Here is a 21,873-nt window from a genome sequence, read left to right as displayed (position 1 = left end):
GAAACATGTCTGATGGTTCCGGCTAATTTATGCTGTATAGTCTATTTCTGTGCTGCCCTGAAGTGCCTCTCCTCTAATACTTAACTATACAGTAACTTTTTTAAAAAATAATAACATCCCAGAATATATTGGAAGAGCTTCAAATGCATACCTGAAATGCAGTAAAACAATTGTTTTAGAAACATATGTTTATCCCATAAACTCAGATTCTAGGTACTACATTTTTTTATTTTGGTGTTAGAATTTCCAACTTAGGGCCCAATTCCGATCCAGTTCGGAAAGCATCCGGATTGAATCGGATCCGGAATGCTTTCCGTACGACTCGTAGAGGTGGAGACCGACCGAGCGAGTACGATGCATTCATATGCACTAGGGTACGATTCGGTTGGAATCCCATTGACTTCAATGGGAGCCTTTGTTCCAAATGCGTACACAGGCTCCCATTGAAGAAAGGGGTGGCTGGGGAAAAATGTGCATCCTGTGGAGGGCACTCCTTGGTGCCTACCACACTGTGCATGGTTGGAAATGGGGTCCCTTGGGTACCCCCACGGGACCAATTGAGGAGGCCAATTTCCTGAAAAGCTAATCTAACCACTTCCAACTGGACCTACCCTTGGCCCTGCAGGTTGCTTGGTTTCTCCTGGAGTCCTGACCTCTAAGTGGTGCCCCTAAGGTTTTGGGCCCCTTAGATAAGTGTCAAAGTTTACTCCCCCTTCAAACATTAAAAGCAAGGCCCTTGAAACTTCTCTAGTATTTTTGCCTGGAAAACTGCTAAATCAATCCAACGAAGGTGTATTTAGCTGGGCCAACTATTCGGGTTGTTCCCTCTCTGAGCTTTTCTTCAGCAGCAAATCAATTTCAGCAGGACATCGCGGTAAATGTATCCAGCCTCCTGGAGCCTGGTTCAGCTATAGCTTGCAGCCTTGTTGAGCCGGAAAAATTAGAGCTCCAAAAAGTGACTAAGTCTACAGTAGAAATCATCACCAGGTGAAGGCACCAAAAGTATGCAGCCAATGAGGGACATCCTTGGACACATATTTTGAAATTTCTCCTGCACCGAGTTTTCCACCCAAGAGACAAAGGCTTCACCCAGACTTCGTCTGTAGGCTATCCAGCCTCATGGAACCCATGTAAACCACAGCCTGTTGTCTTGCCCTGCTAAGTATTTTTGACTTCCATTTTAGAGTCTAAGGCCTGATTTCTATTTGGTGGTAAGGATACTCAGTCATAATTGCTGTGGAGTATTCTTACTGCCAATATAATGGCCCGCCCAAATTAAATGCGGGCAGAGCATATGTTTGACTACTGCATTGACTACTCCGTCACAGCCAAAGCCAAATCTCTCTGACGGCGTAAGGGTCATCTGAGAATTTGGCTATAAGTCTGTCCACCAAATCAGGATGGGGGAGATATAGTCATTTCTTTACTGTTCATCACTGCCAGGCAAACCCTGGTGGTGAGGGACAGGCTCCCGCCACCATGGGACACGACTCCAATGGTGAGGAGAGCATTACGTTTTTAATTTTCAAAAAGATATTTCTGAAAAGAAGGAATACTGTTTAGTGCAGGGCTGTGCCATGTTGATGCAGCGCTGCACAAACAGCAAAGTGCATTGGCAGGAACTGCCGTGTCTGCTGTTCCTGCTAGTGCATTATAAATGTCTGCCTGCTTGTGGAACGATGAGCCGTTTGATAAATAATAAATAATAAATCAGGTCAAAAGTCAGAAGGTGCAGCTTCCAAACAGGACAAACCTGGTCTCTCTATCCAATACATGCAACATATAAGTCGGCCTTAAACCTCACTCTTGTCCCGGTTTAGAGTTGCCATTTGCCTGTGGTTGATGCTTTGGGGTTTTGGTGCTATTTTTGTCCGGTACTAGTGGTAACTGACTCTACCCTGGCTCTGCTAACCAAGCCCAGGGCCAGTGCTACGTTTAAAACGGTACATGCAGTAGGATACACTTACAATTGGCAATGACAGACCCCATAAATCCCTAGTAGATAGTAGGACTAGGGGATTAAATCTATTTACAAGTCCCAAGCATATAATAGGGCATGGAGATTTCCTGCTCTTCCATATGTGCGCTGTTGTGAGCCTGCTGTCCTTTTAAAGACTGTCCTGCCTTGTAGCCTGTCTTTAAAAGTAAACTTTTGTAACTATAAGTAGGGACCTTATAAAATATGTTTATGTGCCCTGGTGTGGGAAAAACTGCCCATTTCATTTTTCCACATTGTAGATACTTAGCGCCATAGGCTAACAGTTCAATATTTTATTTAGGTATACCTATTGCTAGTAAAGGAGTAAATATCATTCAACCAGTCAAGCACAATCAGATGTCCCAGAGTGGCCTTATATGTTTTTAAGCACCATACAGTCCTAAGTATTCAAAAAGTAATATCTTGGATTCCTTACATTTGATGTTTGTCGTTTTGGAGTCAAGTTGTTCATCAAAATATTTCCTATTTTTATAAATTGGTGTGGGATTTTTAATGTGTGTTGTGTCTTACTTATTTGATGTATTGTTGTTTTAAAATGCTTTATCTCCTGTCACCTAAGTTATTCCTGATTGTTCGTTGTCAGCCACCCGTCTGACAATCAACTGTGCTGGCTGATGTAGCAAATATTGTGTTATCATAAATATTTAGCAAATGTAACACTTCAAGGTCACCCAGAAAACTAGGAAGCAATGTGCGTAGTGGTCTGGTGCCATAATGTCTAGTTCTTTGATGTATTTCAAAGTGCAATGGGGCGGCACTTAAAAAATCAGCTTGTCTTGCATTTCTTAAAATGTGTACCCTTATCTGTGTCCCACTGACCTTCAAGGTGGAAAGGGGATTCAAGTGCAGAGGTAGTGCTGCTTTATTGCAATAATTCAAGGAATTTGTGGTTTCAAATTATTGAACTTCATACAAGTCAGCATATCTGAACTACGTATTCCTCTGGACACACATCAGAAGTGCGAAATGTATATGTCAGGAATTATATTGTTGAAAAGGAATGAATAGGAAATTGAGTGAAAGCAGGTATCATAAGGCCTGGTGTGAAATTAATCAAAAATGATGCCAGACCTGCGTATGACAATTTAAAAATGAGAAGCAAGCTGTTTTTTTGAGTGCCCACACATCACACTGTTTAAATCTTTTCCCAAGTATGCCTTTACATGATGCAATGCTGTTTATCTGCGCAGGGTTGTCTCTAGAGCGTTCACCAGCATCGATTGCTTCCCGAGCACGCCTGTCTGAGAGAGAAGAGGAAGTCACTGCCTGTTTTGAGAAAGCCAGTTGGCTTGCACAAGTGTATTTACAGAAACTAGAAAAAGTAAGTAACATCTTTCTATTTAGTTGTCTGTTATGTTTTGGGGGGATTTGTATTCATCTCACCCAGACTGCCTCAGTATTGTGTTGCTTACTTGTGTCATTTGTACCATTTGTCATTATGTAGGCATAACTTTGTTATCCATTCTCGTACCTCTGTGTAGTTACGACACATTAAAGCTGGACACGCATATTTCTTCATTTTAGGGCATTGCACAAAAACCTGTCCATTTTCTCCCAAAGAATATTTGCATGGCTGAATTTTCTAAACCGGATTGCAGCAGGAATGTTCCCATGTATTTTGGAAAATGTGTATTGTATGCCAATTTGTCTTGGTAATTTAACTTTAGTCTGAGTCTGAGTCGAGCTGGTAATTGATTCCAAGTCCTTGATGCTTGCCAGGAGTCAGCTTTTTTTTATGTATTGTGATCTTAATCTTGTTGAGAGGAAGTTTGAGAGCCAGTAAAAGACGTGTTTTCAGTCGTATTTAGTGCCACCTTGGCCCAAAGCACTCCACACAAGCAATTGATTATTTCACACAAGGTTATCAGGCATGGGGAGATTTAGTGATTTGCCCAAAATCACAGGATGTTGAGCCTACGTCAGGACTCAAACCTGGCTCCCCAGTTCCAGAGTCGGCAGTGCATGCCATTAGGGCACATCTCCTCCCAAGAATTTGACCTTTATGTCTATCCTGGAGGATAATAGGGTGAGGAGTGTGTTGTGGTATAACATGTAGCAGAAACAACTATTGGCACTAGGAGGCATACTTCATCAACTGCTTCCAGACTGTCTTCCATTTTTTTCATTCTCCTCCCTCTCCTGTGGAAGACTGGTTGCTGAGTCGCGGGCATGGTGTCAATCTAAGCACTTTCACAAAATCCATTCCACTCAGGCAATTTCAATTGCTCACTCCTTATCTGATGCAATTAGCCTTCTCTATCGCCTCTGGCTCCCCACTAGATCAGGTTTCACCTATTGTCTGGAAAGGGGTATCTTCTTGCCTGGCAATTCACTGTTGGAAAATGGCAACAGTTCTCTAGCTAATGCGCTAGTAGCAGACGAGTGGATAATGGCTTTTTTCCTATCCTTATTAACAAAGGTCAATGCTAATTCATTTAAGCAATTTCCTGCCTATTTCTCCATTACCCTTCCCAATAAAACTCTTAGAGAAATATGGCAGTAGGTTGATATCAGGATTTGTAGAACAGCATTAGTTGTTACTTGACCCCGCACAATCCAGATTTCGTCATGGAAGAAGCTTGGTCTTCCCTCATTGTTGGCCTGAGACTGTCCGCAGCTAAGGGCAAGGTGGTGGTCTTGGTGCTTCTTGACCTATATGCTGCAGTTGACAAAGTTTCTCACACCATCTTGGTGACAACACTGGTGGAGGTGGGCATCTGCAGCCCACCCTTGTAATTGTGTTGATCCTTTTTGGAGGACAGTTGACAAGCTGATTATTTCCCCCTTTTCAATTTGAATTTAAGGTTTTATGCCATGGGCATCAACATGAATTGGCACGCAGCTACACTCTTTTTAACCTCTGCATCTGCCCTCTTGCTGGACTCATTAGATCAAATTGTGTAAACTTTATGGATTATGGAGATGCTACACAACTACTCACCTCAACTAATAATTCTGCATCTTGAGTTCTTGATCCTTTCCATCATTGCATGACAGCAGTTGCATTATGATTGGCACATAATTCATTGGAATTTATTGGTGTCTGAACCAAAGCCTTGTTCACAAGTCCCTCATAGGCATTTCCTGCGAACAGTGTCCTCCTCCTCCAGAACTGGCTCCCGTTCAATTGAGATGGTCCATAACTGTGGGTTCTATCTAGATGCAAAATTGGGCCTCTGTAAGAAGATTAGCTAACTATCTGTCCAGTCTATTTTGAGCCTACTGGACTACTGTAATTCTCTTTGCCTTGGTTTTCCTGTTGGCTTTCTAAACAGGCCACAGTGGATACAAAATGCGGCTGCGCTACGTATGTATCATGACTTCTCTGCTTCTGCAGCCCTGGACTCTTTATACTGGCTGCCAGTGTCGAAGAGGATCTGTTTTCAATATCTCTGCCATGTACATAGAGCCTTTTTATAAGGCCAGCCCCTCCTATCTTCAACAGACCTTTCTACAATATGTGCCTACTCGCAGATTGCACTCATCCGATGCACAACTAGAGGTCCTTCCAAGGTTTAAGCGTGAATGCTGAGCGATAGATCTTCCTCGGTAAGAGCATCTTGCCTATGCAACTCTTTCCTCTCACTGTTCATGACCCAAGAACTACTCTAACCTCCAAAAATGCAATACGAAGAAATATCTAAATCTACCGAAGCACGAGCTAGCCTGCTAGCGTTCGGCACTGAAGAAACAGAACGCATTTACACGCTCATCAATGAAGACCTGACACAAGCCACTGCAAGCAGGACCAAGGAGCAATGTGTCAAACAACTACTTTACCTCTCCAAACGAAGAATCAACCAGAAGCTTCACGCTAATACACTCATTAAGTACCACAAGGCGCTACGCATACCCAGAGGACTACGGATAGCACTCAAGCCTTCCTTATGTAAGAACTCAAAAGCATTCCAAGAAAGATGGAATGCCATCCTGAACAAGTGCAGTTTGGACCTCATCCTACTCATCGTGGAAGAATTATCAGAAATACTTTCTGAACTTTCCAAAGAAATAACAGATATTGAACATGAACTACAAGGGGCAATTAACCCTGAAGAATTAACAGTGATCTTGGAAGACATCAATAAACAGCTGGACAAACATACTAAAGAGATAAACGAACGCAAGATCCGGAAATTCCACCGGGATACACTGGATTACAAATTAGGGGAAGTCTACACGTGGGCAGACGTGTACGCCCAACGCAGACGCAACAAACCATATAGTCAGAACACCGACACTTCTTCTTCAGGAAGTGATACTTCAAATCGTCCACCGAGGAAAACAGCAACGGAAGCAACCACCGCTTCAGAAACACGAGGTCAAAAACCTACACAAACCCCAAGCGACACTGGTTCCACCATCCCTGAGCCTTTTTTAGAATCAGGCCCAGACGCAACCGACGACCCAGGCAGGGCAAAAGGGCAGGAAAAAGAAGCAGTAGACATCCAACAATCCACGAAGACCAAATCGAAAACGAGGAAGAATCGCTAGTCATCAATATCTCAGATACACAACTCAATGACCATGAGATCAACGTACTTCAGAAGGGGATGTCATTCATCCCAACCAGCAGCACTAATTTACTAGAACTGGAAGTGAGCACATTTAAGTTGACCTGCAAATTACGTTTGAGATACTTCTTTGAAAAAGTATTGGAACCTCCAACTGAGACCAAACCAGATTTGCTATTAGGCTTGAGACCACCCAGCACCTACATGCCTCCATGCAGCCACAAGAGTATTGACACTTTTGAGACGCAGGTAAAGCAAGACATTTCTAAAATAAACTTTCGGAAAAAACACAAACAAAACCTAACCACCAAAGACAAGGACACTCTAAGGAAGATTGCAAATAACACCTCAATCAAATGTTTGAAAGCCGACAAAGGAGGGGCCCTAGTTATCTTAAACACTGATCTATATGATCAGAGAGTTACGGAACATATTAAAGATCCGGACACATACATGCCATTGAGTGGGAACCCCACCAGCCAATTCAAAGCCGACTTAATGTCACTGATCACAAAAGCTTTCGATGATGAAATCATAGATGATAGAACGAAAAGATTCTTGATAGTAGAACACCCCAGAAGTCCAACTATCACTATGTTGCCGAAGAATTATAAAAACTTAAGAAACCCACCTTTTCGTCCCATTGTTTCCACAAGAGGGTCAATACGTGAACCGATTGGCAAATTCATCGACCGATACCTCCAACCGACTGTTACCAATCTCAAAAGCTACATTAAGGATACTACCAAATTCCTCACCAAACTTTCTCAAATACCCATCAATGAAAATGAACAAATCATCCTATGCACAGCTGATGTCAAAAGCCTCTACACCTCCATCCCCGACGGCGGTGGCATTGAGGCAGTGGAGAAAGCCTTACTACATAGTGACATTGCGGAACAACTTCAAACCTTCATCCTGGAATTGATGATTTTTACCCTCTACCACAGCTATTTCTCACACAACCAGAAATGGTATTTACAGATGTCCGGGATGGCCATGGGAAATTGCGCAGCACCGACCTATGCCAACATCTACATGGGTGAATTTGAATCCAACTATATCTATTCTGACAGCAACTGGACAGACAATCTTAAATTCTACGTACGTTATATAGACAATCTCTTTTTCGTGTGGAAAGACTCACGTGAAAATTTGGAAACCGCTCTCAAAACTCTGAATTCCAAAGACATTCGGATTGAACTTACCTGGAACATCAGCAGTGAAGAAATAACCTTCCTTGACGTACTCATAAGATTAACCAACCAAGGCCTACAAACAGACCTATATCGCAAAAGCACAGATCGGAATAACACTTTGCACTATACCAGCTTCCACCAAAATTCCCTAAAGAAACATCTCCCTTTCAGCCAAATGTTGAGGATCAAACGTATTGTATCAGATCCTGAAACCAGCATCCTCCAAATGGAAACCATGGCAAAGAGGTTTTTGAAGAGAGGATACCCCAAAGTGACTATTGATGAAGCCATGACACATGTATCCACCATTCCACGAGCAGAAGCCCTGAAGGGCACCCCAAAGAAGGAAAACAAGAGAGCAGTACTGGTCAGCAGGTACTCTACGTCTAGTCAAACATACAGAAGCATTATAATGAAACATTGGCGCATCTTATCCTCAAAACCGGATTTTGGTGATTTATTCAAAGAAACACCCATCTTCGCTTTTACCCGAGCGGAGAACATCAAAGAAACCTTATAAAAAAAAACCTTGGAACAATGTACATACACTGGCTCCCGCCCGTGTCATCACTGCAACAACTGCAACAACATAATTAAAGGGAACACCATCAATCACCCCATGAGGGGATTTGATATAAAACTGAAAGTTGACGCAACATGCGATTCATGCAATTTGATCTATTTATTGAAATGCCCGTGCGGCATGATCTACGTAGGCAAAACAACCAGGAAGATTAAAACCCGAATGAACGAACATAAATCAAATATCAGAACTAAGAATGTTAAATCCAACATTGCCGTTCACTTTATTGAAGCCAACCACACCATTGCACAGTTGAAATTCCTTGTTCTAGAGATGGTACCAAAAATGGAAGGAAGAGACATCAACAAAACACTTCTCCAGAGAGAAACATCTTGGATTTATAGACTTCAAGCCATGAAGCCTTATGGTCTCAATGATCGTTTAGAATTAAGTTGTTATTTATAGTACCTTTAAGGTACATGTTATGCACATCGCCGCCTGTAACGGTCTGCCATGCTTGTATATTGTACATTCCCCCACTAACCCATCACCAACCCAGCACAACCCTTTCTACCTCCTTCACTCCACTCCACTCTTAGATGGCCGCCCATATGGCGACCAATCCCCCAGACCGTTTTTTATGTCTATGACCACCTATCCTTATCAGTCTGAGCTCACCGGGCATTCTGCTTGTGAGCCTCACGGAGTTTTGCGAACTCCGCCAGCCCAGCTGCACGCCTAGTGAAGACTCCGCATTGAGACGGCGTCATCCGGCCAGATCCGTAAGTCTTTCACTCTCCCCGGAGCATTACACGAATACGCTCCTGCATTTTTCTTGTAACCATTTTCTCCTGCCCATTGATTTCAGGCTCCCCGACTGCGGGAACGCAACTTGAAACGTAAGTCTCGCTTGGACGAGGCAATTTTCAAACCTTTTTTGATCCCGCTCTTAAAGCACGTTGCATCAACGCTCTATAAACAACCCTTCGAGCACTAGCTATCGTCTACTTATGTTAGAACCGTGACGTTTTCACTTTAGGAACTAACTCATTCCCATTGAGAATACAGCGCTTTAAGTTTAACTCACAACACACGTGCACTTTTTTCCTGTGATGGCCATCACCCCCGATCCTCCCTCACTCAGCCTGCAAACAACCCACCCCTTCACCCCGTTTCCTAAAGCATGTTACACTGCACTACCCGATATGCATGCACCAAATGTGTCACCATTACATAATGTTATATAATGTTATTTAGTTACCGTATTTCGCATATTGATGAGTACGTAATTTTGCATTCTTTTGAGGCGCTCCTTGATAAAGGGCCAACCGGCTCGAAATGCATTGGAGCTCGCATTGTTAACCTTGGTTTCATCACGAATTATGAACTATGAAAATGTTTGAACAATGAAAACTGAGAATGTATCAGTTTAAAGCCGGCAAGTAAACTTTGGATCTTTGAAGTTAAAGGAACACTCATTGGTTATATTCATTGGAGTCGATTGTTTAACGAACCACTACAGAGTGCCCGTACGCAGGGCTGCATTTACACTTGAGGTAATGCACTCAACCCTTTAACGGCTTTCTAAACAGGCCACAGTGGATACAAAATGCGGTTGCGCTACGTATGTATCATGACTTCTCTGCTTCTGCAGCCCTGGACTCTTTATACTGGCTGCCAGTGTCGAAGAGGATCTGTTTTCAATATCTCTGCCATGTACATAGAGCCTTTTATAAGGCCGGCCCCTCCTATCTTCAACAGACCTTTCTACAATATGTGCCTACTCGCAGATTGCAACAAGAGGTGTACTGGACTGTTCCTGAGCGTGACTGGAGGGAAGATTAGTTGGCGTGACCAAAGGTGTGGATGTGACACCCAAGGGCATCCATTTTGTTGGATGGATTGGCCTCACACACCCCGAAGGATGTCATGCTTCATCATCGGCGGTTGCTCCTCGTCGGGGAGGCGGTGCAATCCCCGACGGGCTCACCTCAAAGAGGGGCTCTTTGGCGGAGATCTTTTTCCAACTGCCTTGTGGTGAAGTGCGGGTGTGTGGGCAGGGTGGTGTGTGGTAGTGAAAAAGGGATATTAAAATGTAGCTAAGGGTACCTGGAACGAACTTTATTCAGGGGGTCCCTCGCTGCAGTTAAAAACAGGGGGCTAGCTCACTAGGAGTCAACGAGTAAATTCAGGTGAACCTAGATGGGGCTAGTAGTGTAAAACGGTCGACATGTTTCTCGCAGTGGGCTGTAGTAACCCGCGATTCATCAGGACCTAAAAAAGGTGATTAAACCACATGCTAGTGTCATGTGTGGGTTTGTGTTTGTATTACCTCTGTGTTGGTTGTCCTATGCCTAATAGTTAAGAACTAACTGCCACATGAGGGGTCGGCGGGGTGAGGCATCAGGGATGAGTCAAATAGTCAAAACTCTAGTCTCCTGCGCCCCGGCTGCTTGACCTACCCTTCACCGCCGAGCTCGGCATAGGACAACCAACACAGAGGTAATACAAACACAAACCCACACATGACACTAGCATGTGGTTTAATCACCTTTTTTAGGTCCTGATGAATCGCGGGTTACTACAGCCCACTGCGAGAAACATGTCGACCGTTTTACACTACTAGCCCCATCTAGGTTCACCTGAATTTACTCGTTGACTCCTAGTGAGCTAGCCCCCTGTTTTTAACTGCAGCGAGGGACCCCCTGAATAAAGTTCGTTCCAGGTACCCTTAGCTACATTTTAATATCCCTTTTTCACTACCACACACCACCCTGCCCACACACCCGCACTTCACCACAAGGCAGTTGGAAAAAGATCTCCGCCAAAGAGCCCCTCTTTGAGGTGAGCCCGTCGGGGATTGCACCGCCTCCCCGACGAGGAGCAACCGCCGATGATGAAGCATGACATCCTTCGGGGTGTGTGAGGCCAATCCATCCAACAAAATGGATGCCCTTGGGTGTCACATCCACACCTTTGGTCACGCCAACTAATCTTCCCTCCAGTCACGCTCAGGAACAGTCCAGTACACCTCTTGTTGCAACCATTGCCACGGGCACACACTGAGACTGGACCTTCCACTCCCTTGAGTGGTAATTGGTGCCCTTTTGATCTAGCGATCTACCTTCTCCCCTCTATTTCAAATACTCGCAGATTGCACTCATCCGATGCACAACTATAGGTCCTTCCAAGGTTTAAGCGTGAATGCTGAGCGATAGATCTTCCTCGGTAAGAGCATCTTGCCTATGCAACTCTTTCCTCTCACTGTTCATGACCCAAGAACTACTCTAAGTAAGGAAAGCTTAAAAAACTTGCTTTATACTCAATGAACTTTTATCTTTTTTAGATATTGCTCACAAAATCAATTAACATACCATTTCAGCGGATCAATGTTGGGCTTGTGGGGTAGGAGTTGTATTGAGAGTGAGACTGCTTTTGTAGGTTTTTGCCACCGAGGGAAGTTCTAAGTTCTGAAAGCCTTTTGGGTCTAGCTTTAATTTCTGCTGAAGGGGAATTATCTGCCCAGATTTAAGTGAAGGTGGAAATATCCGTGGTTGTACTGCTGAATTCTGAATGAGGGCAGAGTTTAATAGTTTTTGCTAGAATTAGATCATCTATATAAGATGAAGGGTTTGTAGATGTTTTATCTGAAGTAAGGTTTGAACGTCTTCTTCTTGAAGGAACCCATTTCATGGTGTTACTGTTGAACTCCAAAAAAGCCTTGTTTGTCTGCATATGGTACTCCACCTATTCTGGCTTTCCCTAATTCTGGAGCATGAGTGTCTACTGGGTTTATTATATTTGGTAGATCTCACGTACAGTAAAAATAGTAGTACGACTAAGATACATGCTATTTGAAGTATCATTATTTCGTGTTTAACTCCTCAGAAATATGCAAGGCCAGTTTCCCAATCTTTAAGTTAATACCTTCAAAAACGACACCAGCATCTGCAAAGGAACTACAACCTGCATAACAGCCTAGCTCTCTGTCAAACTCACCATCTCGGGTGGGTGTTGTCACACCCCAAGCTAGGACACCACCAAACTAGACAGGAAGAGCTCCAAGAATAAACAAGCATTGGAAATGCAACAGGCCTCGCTTTTTTAAGTTAGAGGTATTGACATTGTAAATGGCAATGTTTTTTTATCTGCCAAGTGAGGAATGAGGGGGCAGGGGGGGGCTGACTGCCAAAATGCTCTCTTAGAGTGATTGGCCAAAAGTAAACCAAAACAAGCAGAGCCTTTAAAAACAAACAGAGTTGCACTATACAGATGAATAAAACCATTATCACGAACGATGACAGTTTGCAGCGTACATTACATGCCATTCTCAAGAGATAAAAAAAAAAGTTCGAAATTGAAAAATGAACGGTTACCGAAGCTGGTTGTCCGTACGACCAGGAAAGGATGACAGAGTGAAAATGACGAGACTGGATTGATTTGCCACAAAATAGCACCCGAAGCTGTCAGTGGCAGGGATCGCACTGATTTAATGTACTAAAACCACTTCCCCACTTACTTTGCGGCACTGAAGTTCAAAGCCAATGTAAACACAGACTCTATTGCCTTTCTGAGTTGCAGTCCAAGGCATGATAGGACCGCTGTCCAAAGAAAACACACCCTACTCTGCTTACTGCATGAATCCAAAGGATGGAAAAGAAACGAGAAGAAACCAGGCACACAGATGTGGATGGTTTGGCCCCAGGGGCACCGAAGAGTGCACAAAGAACATGGGAGCCCACAAGGAGGTCCATGCTTGTCCCCCGGTGAAACGGTGGAGTGCACGCTCATTGTTTGCCTGCATATATCAGTCTAAACTTGTATTTATAGGAAGATACTGATTGAGGGAGTGGGAAAAGTACTATATATCATGCATAGCTGCAAGGCTTGAGATTTCTAGGTGTGGCATTTTCATAACTTAAGTGTAATTATGAGTGACATTTCAACAACTATGAGTGACACTTTTTTTTGCGAGCAAAATCAAGCAATGAAGAAGAAGGAAACATATGAATAAATACCAGAAATTACACCTATTTGAGCAACGTGACTGCGCAAGGAAACGCACATTTTCATAGCATAGAGAGTCGGTGTACCAGCAGGAAATCTTGACTTACACCATATTTGCTACGTTTTCAGATTGGTTATATATGACATTTCCACTGTTTCAATGGACTTATGATGAATGAAACTGAGAGTGGCATTGAAAAAGCTAAAATACAAGAAACTAATACAAAACTCCCGAAAACCGGTTTCTAAGATGACCATTATTTAAAATAGTTGAGGCACCGTTGTTCATCTTAATTAAGACAGTAAGGAACTCAGTTGCATCAGCATCAGCCAGTATAGACCTGCTGTGAAAACCGCACAACAGCGCTGAAGAGGGCGTGTTTTGCATAAGTCACACTCCGTCCATTTAATCTTTCTGTCGGAATGATTTTATATCAGAAAAAATAATCAGTTCAACCCAACACACCCACCTAGCCCAGGGGCGGCTGGTAACATTTGACAGTGGTGAGGCGTAAGCTAATTTGCATATTGCTGCCTAACTGGCGATTGCTAGTGCGGTCACAACATTTGTTGACGTTTCTAATGAGCCACTGAGTCATAATGGAGTACAGAACTGCATTATTTACAAATAAAGTATTGCATTATGTAATTTCTAATAAGCTAAAGAACTGTAGTGTTTGTAATGAGGCACAGGGATGTGACATTTTAATGAGGTACAAAGCGTCATATTTGTAATGAGGAATTTTACCATCATATTTATTGTGAGGCACAGTATAGGTAATGCGGCACAGAGCCACAGTATTTGAAACAAAAGAAGATACATCACGAGTCTAAATGCGGGCAGAAGGGCAGCAAAACGAGTCTCAGAAGGGCAGCAAAATGAGTGTAAATGACGGCAGAAGGGCAGCAAAACGAGTCTCAGAAGGGCAGCAAAACGAGTGTAAATGACGGCAGAAGGGCAGCAAAACGAGTCTCAGAAGGGCTGCAAAACGAGTGTAAATGATCCAGAAAAACACATTAAAGGGGGTTATGTACCCGGGCTATGTATTGACCAGCCAATCCTGGTGCTGTATGCAGCGCCAGGATTGGCTGGCGGGGCACCATGAATCCTCGCCCAGTCGCCCTGTGCAACCCCGGGGGCTGCGGCCCACCCCCTGGTCATCTCTCTAAGGGGGAATTCACAGGAAAACGATCTGCGCATGCACGGGCATGTTTGTGGCCAAAAATACACTTGCGCAGCTGCAGCAGGCCCATCCCCCCCCCCCCCCCCCCCCCCCCTGCGCACTCCGGGAAAGTCGGGTGTCTCCCGGTTTCCCGGCCGGCAGGTAGCGCGATTTTTTAAAATATTTGTATTTGGCTTTTAGTGACGACGCGGTGGGTCCATGGGGCTTAGTGGGGCTACGCCCCTACGCCCCAATGGACGCACCGCGCCTGACCTAGCCCATATACTGACCTTCTGTCTCGAGACCGGGTGGCAGTGGCGGCAGAACAGCAACTGAAAGGAGAGCTACGACCTGCAACATCTGTGTCTTAGGGGTTAAATCATTATGGTCTCAGCTGTCTGCTGTACCCAGTGCGCACTAACATTACCACGTAACACGAGGGCAGCCATTTCAGCTTTAATGAAACGCCGGGCCAGCCCTCCCGTCCAGTGCCAAATTATCTACTGACTCACTCACGGCCCAGACACTCCCCCTACAGGCTTCACTACTGTGCAGTTCTGGGGTTAGGAGGAGTGAGCTGCAGCTCTCGGTTCTTCAGCATGTTCCTACTGCTGCACAAACTTTCTGCACACCGGTCAGTACACAGAATTACTGCACACACTGTAACCGCTCCTGATGCGCTGTATTATCTCACTGCACAGAATGGCCCGTGTAGTGCAATTTAATATAGCACGTCTATCTAATGCGATTTTGTAGTACACATGCACTTTGCAGCTGCATGGTCTCTAATTGCACCGCGCACCGGGGCAACGTTACTGCATGCACTCGGACTCCTGCTGCACCCAAGTGCTGCACCCTGCACACCAAGCCTAGGGCTCTTGGTGCAATGCACTGATCCTGTAGGCTGGTGCCCCGCCTCGCTGGAGACGGGGCTGCTCCTCTTAGCATCAGCAGCCAAGGGGAGAGTTAGCGGGCCCGGGCCAGAAGGACAATAACATTAATAAATCCCACCTCCATTAAAAGAAGTGAAAAGAAGCCCAAGACAAGCATACGGCAATGTTAATAAAGGTGCACAGTGAGAACTGTTTGATGCTATCATAGGTGGGAGGGGTGTACTTTAGAGGCAATGCAGAAAAAGAAACATAAAGGTGCAGTAAATAAATAATTAAAGGCATACAATGAGCCTGCACATAATATGTAGTCAGTCAGTCAGTCAGTCAAAACACTTTATTTCGATTATTTAAAATCATAAAAAGACAATCATGAACATATATACATATATATACACATCATTATTTACACAAATCAGTCATGGGTTTTATGTACAAGGGGGTAGGAGGTAATAAAAAGATGTATGTAGTTACAATACATTCAGATATCTAATTTCATAAAATAGAGAGACTAACGATTTCATAAAATATCAAGCTAAAAATATGATTTACAATAGAGGGAATTCAATATGGACATGGTACATATTTCATCGCCTAATACATCTAACAGTCCATTCTCATCAAAGATATAAAGTGCAGAGTGCAAAAGGAATTAGAGAAAAACACATCAGTGAAAAATTATCCTACATCACATTAACCACTCTATCTGATGTATTCTTTTTCCGGACCGCAGCCACCAGAAAACTAGCAACACAGAACATAACCCGAGGACAACTTAACATTTGTAAATACAATAGAGCTGGTCTAACTTATATAAAACCAGCCTCCTTCAGGAGCTGTAACAGATATTTACCTCGCATTTCCTGATAGAATTCACAAAACATAACGAAATGCATCGTATCCTGGGCTGAGAAGTTATCGCATTTACAAGGGTTACAGTTTTCTGGTTTGCCCCAGGTTGGGAATACCCCCAAAGTTAGGTGTATTAAGTTAAAACGAAACCTTGATAAAAGCTGTCTGTGAAAAGGTCGATTAACTGTGGTCAGGTAAGGCTCAATTGAGGGGGATGTTAATAATAAGAAGTTTGCCCTCAAGGAAACTTTCTTAAGTTCCTGCTCCTCTCGTTCCATGCTAAGCATGTTCAGGAAATGTACCTTTATCCACCCAACGTCCTCTCTTCTGATACAATTAGGGGTAGTGTAGATCTCGGGCGACCTAATTGTGTAAACATTGTTTTCATATACAAGAGCCAGGGGATCATATTCGCCCTATCTAACACGATACAATCCATCAAAATTTGGTGGTTTATTGTTATTTCCTGGTTAAGCCAGGTCTTAGCCCAGCAGATGAGAGGTGTCAGTCTAAGCTGGTCCGTCACATATCCTACTCCTAGCTCAGTGTGGACTGAGTAGGTTGGTGAGGATTGTGGAAGACCCAGCAATGATCTTAGGAACTTATTTTCACAGATTTGAATTTTATCATGGGGGGTATAGCCCAAGATACAAGAACCATAAGACGCTATGGCAAGACATTTGGATTTGTAAATATGAAGAAGAGCCTTAATTGGTTTTGCCCCTAGTTTTTTGGCGAACCACAAAACAGCTGAGGCTGATCTAGTCAGAGCATTACTTTTGTGGAGCTGCTGAGGTCTCTATGTCCCCCTTTGGTCGAATAAGACCCCTAAGTAGGTAAACATTGGGACCCTAGAGATAGCTATGTTATTACAATGAAAAGTTTTCTTTGTTCGGAATCCACGGTTTTTGCCCACCACCATGACATGTGACTTTTTGGTATTAACTTTTAGATCTAAGGACTCCATGAACTCTCCAAATGAGTCCAATAACTTCTGGAGCCCATTTCCAGTCCTTGCAAGGAGGACCGCGTCATCCGCATATAGGAGAACCGGTATCAGGGAGTCCCCTATATGCGGCACGTCCCTTGTCACTTGCTCAAGGCACCCCCCCAGGGCATTATTATACAGGGTGAATAATAGAGGGGCCAAAATACAGCCCTGTCTCACGCCCCTCCTAGAACTAAAATGGCTTGTACATCTTCCTTCCTGGTTTACTCTCACTGTTGCAGACAAATCGGTATGTAAAACCGCCAGAAAATTGACTAATGCAGGGTCAACACCAATTTCTTTTAATATAGACCACAGTTTTGTTCGGTTGACTAAGTCAAATGCCGAGGAGAGGTCCATAAACCCTAAGTATAGGGACCCCTCCTTGGCTACTGTATATTTGCCTATCAGGAGCTGAAGATTTAAACACTGGTCCAGAGTACTTCTTTTTTCCCTGAATCCATATTGGAAGTCGGACAGGACCCCTCTGCAATCTAGCCACTCCCTAAGTCTCCCTAATACGACCCTCCCCAGAATCTTAACAGATGAGTTTATCAAGGAGATGGGACGGTAACAGGCGGGGTCCCCTCTTTCCCCCTTTTTAAACACCGGGACGATGACTGACGTCAACCAGGAAACAGGAACCTTGCTTACAGTTATAGCATTGAATACATTCATTAGGATTCCTGCCCAGAATTGAGGGAAGTGGCCAAAAAAATCAGCCGGGACCCCGTCAGGGCCTGGGGCTTTATTTTTAGACATGTCCCGTATAGCCTTTTCAATCTCAGTCTTTTCAAAGATAATAGGGATTCCAGATGGGTTTAAAATAGGTTCCTGCCCCAATGAGCAAGAGTCCTGCTCATAGATCCCCTTGAAATGTATCAACCATTTTTCGTCAGGGATAACACAGTCTAGTGCTGAATTGCTATCCTCGGAGAAAAAAGGGTGATTAACAGTAGACCAAAATTTGCTACTGTCACGTAGCACCTCCACAGAGAGGAGTTTTTCCCATGACTCTTCCTTGATTTCTTTTTTTCGTGCCATAATTACCCTTTTATACTCCTTTCTTAAGGCCCTGGCTGCACCTTTATTCCTGGGTTTACGCTTCAACTCCTCAAGTAGAGAGCTATGGGCTTGTGAACAATTTTTATCAAACCATCTTATCACCTTAGCCGATGGTTTCCCTTTTTTTACCCTCAAGTCTTTAGCAACCTGCTGGCAAATGGCAGTATAGGCCTCAATTACTGCGGTACTATGGGCAGAAGAATCAAGACAGGTAGCCAGATGATCATTGGTTTTCCTAAAAAAGTAATCATAGAATTCTTCAGGAACCACCTTTGACCACTTCAGCCTCCTGCCCTGGTCCTTAACTATCAGGGGCCCGAGTTCCCTCGTCAATAAATCTTGTGAACCCGTTCCTCCATCTAACTCTAGCTGCACCTCCAAGGTAACAGGATTGTGGTCACTAAAAGCAGATGGTAATGCTTTATATGACAGGGTGCTTGATAATACCCAATGTGATAAAAATATATAATCAATCACAGAGCCCAACTCTGAACCCTTAAAGGTAATAGTCTAACCCCCTTTTCATTTACCTCAGGCTCGCTGAGGTTCATAGAGGCTAAAAGTTCCTCTAGGGCATTGCCATGGATGCTATGCTCAAAGTGTGAAAGTACCACACCCGGAGGCCCAAAATCGTCCTCTGTCTGACAATGTAAGTCACATAAATGTGTATTGAAGTCTCCCATTAAAATAATTTCTAAAGTCGAATTGTGTTTTGCTTTATAATCTGACAAAAAGTTGTCTAAAGTAGAAATGTGCTCATTCAATAGCACACCCTCTTTAGCATTATAAAAATGTATTAACAATATTTTTGTCTGGTTGGGCAGCACCCACTCCACAATCAGGAAATTTTTAGGTTTCGACCTGGCGAGGGCACGCAGTGCCCCTCCCAGATCGAAAACTTTTGTCAACAGTATGGATGTTCGGACCGCCTCTGTTTCCCATTGGCTAGCTCCATAAATGGAGGCTAGCCATTGGGAGACAGAGGCTGTCAATCACGCTTTCTCGGGAAAACGCGATTCGGTGGCGTTTCTGTCTTTTTTTAAGTCCCGCCCCTTTGTCCTGGGCCGCGCTGTGATTGGCTGCCGGCCCGGGACACCCCCGTGACGTCATTCCCCGGGCCGCGCTGTGATTGGCTGGCCGGCCCGGGACCTGACTTGTTCACCATGGCGCCAGCTTCACAGGACGCCATGCACATAAGGGAAACATGAACGGGCGTCGCGCTTCATATTTGAGTGCAGCCCCTTATTTCATTGTCATTCTTTTTAATATAACCACGGCACCCATTTTACCGAGCCCCCGGTGCCACCCGGCAGGTCCCACGGCACGTCATGGATCAAGAGCCCATCATAACTTGCAGCTTCTGCTCGCCATTGATCTGCTCCGTTCTGCGCTGGCGGTGTGGCCCTGAAAGCAGCAACGGAAGCAGGAGGCTCGGGCGAAGCTGCTCTCTTCTGCCCCTGCTATCGATGGGCTGAGCAGTCACCCTACAGCGGCAACGGAAGCAGGAGGCTCGGGCGGAGATGCTCTCTGCGGCCCATGTCATTGACGCACAGAGTAGTCACCCTAGGCGCCACATCATGAGCAGGCGAGGGACCCATAGGTTTGAGAGTGAACGAGTGTTTGTCCCTGTGTTGGACTTATATTTGACCTTTGTGCTGGTGTAAGTTTTGCGCATATGTCAGCTTGCCAGGGGCAGTTAAACCTTCCTTTCACTCCCCGTGAGTACAACTCCGGCTCCTCGTCCCTTTGAACATTTCAAAATGTACACGTTTGCTGAATTCACTTCACTAAGCAACATCTTTCAAATGCATAGTACTGTCTTATTTTTCTCTTTACCGCCAGATTGCCAACCTCCTCAGGTGCCTCCCTCCTTATTGGAATGCCTTTTGTTAGTTTACCCCTCCCGCTTCGCCTTAAGAGCCCTCCCCCCACTTGGCACACACTCAAACCTTCCCCTCTGCTGTATTTGCTGCTCTGGTCGACCGCCTCCCTTCGTCCCGGGGGTCTCCTCAAATGTTACATAAATAAGGAACAATAAATATGTAAGAATGCAAGTCAAGGACAGTCTGACTTTCGATTGCAAATGTAGCAACAATAGTTAGAAAACTGCCATTACGAACGATGCATCCAATGTCCAGAAACTTGTGTTTGTGTATTGCTTTTTGGTGTTTCCGATCTATAAATATTGCCTTGAACATATTTTTACATTTAACGCAGGGATCGACAAAATAAAGTTTGTTATTAGCAAGCTGTTTTCCCCTGCCCCCACCCTGTAGCCCTCTGAATTCGGACTTTCAGGTTTTAAATATTCTGTGCGTGATAACAAAGTTGTAGACAAACGTTTTTTGAAAGCGTTGTAAATGTTTTGGAAACATCCGCCTGATCCACATTTGAAAAGTCGGGGTAGTAAGGCGAGAGAAAAAATGCTTTAAATAATTGCAGAGATGTTTGTACAGATTCAGTTGTTTACTTTGGCGCTAAACACTTCGGCACCCCCTCTTTACATGGTTGTTTGACCAGATCGGAGTAAATCAATTTGATCAGCACCTGTTAGTGCCTCATTAACATTTATTAACGATGTCCGTCTGGCACGCAGCTTCCAGTGTGGAACAAACTCCTGTTCCCAGACCTGCAGTCGAGCTTCAGAGGCAGGTTAGTTCTTGCCTTTCTGTCCCCCCTAATCGGCACGCCTTGATCAAGTCTCTTCTGCGCTGCTTCTTTCTATTGTTTTCTACAACCCTTTTCTGCTGTGAACTTTCAACACTTCTTATTTTGCCAGTTTCACCTATCGTCCCGCCTTAGACTTGCTCCTTCCCTTTTCAAGTATCGCGCTTTCACATGGGCCCCTTCTCTGTTTAGAGCTAGCGGGCTCTAGTGTGTTGCAGAACCCCTATAACTGGTTGTCCACCCTTCTCGGGAACTATTAGTGTGCATTCATCCCTTTTGTTTTCCTATAGAGGTGCCATCCAATTCAAAGCACATACATCCACCCCAAACAAAACAAACATTTGCAATGCAATAGTTCTCACATTTACGCATGTTTGAGATATTAGCATTGTAAATTATAATGCATTATATTTATGTTTTGGTTTTTAAAAGCCAATACCTTAAACTCTCGCAAATGCAAAACCTATTGCATTGCAAATGCTTGTTTGAATTTGTCTCCACCTTTGTGAAAGCACCCTTCAGTCTTAGTGAAGTGAGAAGAACTAACCCGCCCTTGGCTCTACCCGCTCTCCCGTGGTAGCAGGCACAACAAAACTAATATACCCATTCAAGTAACAATAGTCTGCGGGATCCCAAGTTTCCTGCAGAGCAATAACATCAAAACCATTTATAAAATCCAGCCAAATAGCATCATTCCATTTAGCCCTAATTCCCGCAATATTCCAACTCACAAATCGGCATATTGTCTCGTTGTTGACTTGTGGCAATGTGTCTGAGGGTTCTAAGGGTAGTTGACTACCATCCGTTTGTCAGTCAATTTCCTCCAGATCTGACAAAGGAGCAAATTGATTATACAGAGGTATGTCTGCCCTCTCTATGTTTCTGGTGATAGGTTTAAGTGGGAGTGGATTTGATGTATTAATTAGAAATGAGGTAGTAGCTCCTCCTGTCTTGGGTTTAGGGTTAATAGTTAAGCCATTAGGGAGTACAGTGGGTGTCATAAGATCAC

The 21,873-nt window shown here is 44.1% G+C and overlaps 1 protein-coding gene across 1 annotated transcript in view; it reads left to right on the top strand.

The window, feature by feature from the left end:
• The window catches only part of TTC7A (tetratricopeptide repeat domain 7A), a 1,603,679-nt gene that overhangs the window by 243,036 nt on the left and 1,338,770 nt on the right, over positions 1 to 21,873 (top strand). The window contains exon 4 of the mRNA XM_086927774.1: positions 3,190 to 3,320. Coding sequence (XP_086783900.1) covers positions 3,190 to 3,320 — 131 coding nt within the window. The remainder of the gene's footprint in view (positions 1 to 3,189; positions 3,321 to 21,873) is intronic.

The sequence above is a fragment of the Lissotriton vulgaris genome, chromosome 6, assembly GCF_964263255.1.
Source record: "Lissotriton vulgaris chromosome 6, aLisVul1.2, whole genome shotgun sequence".
Lineage (NCBI taxonomy): Eukaryota > Metazoa > Chordata > Amphibia > Caudata > Salamandridae > Lissotriton > Lissotriton vulgaris.
This window is presented reverse-complemented; position numbering and strand designations above follow the sequence as displayed.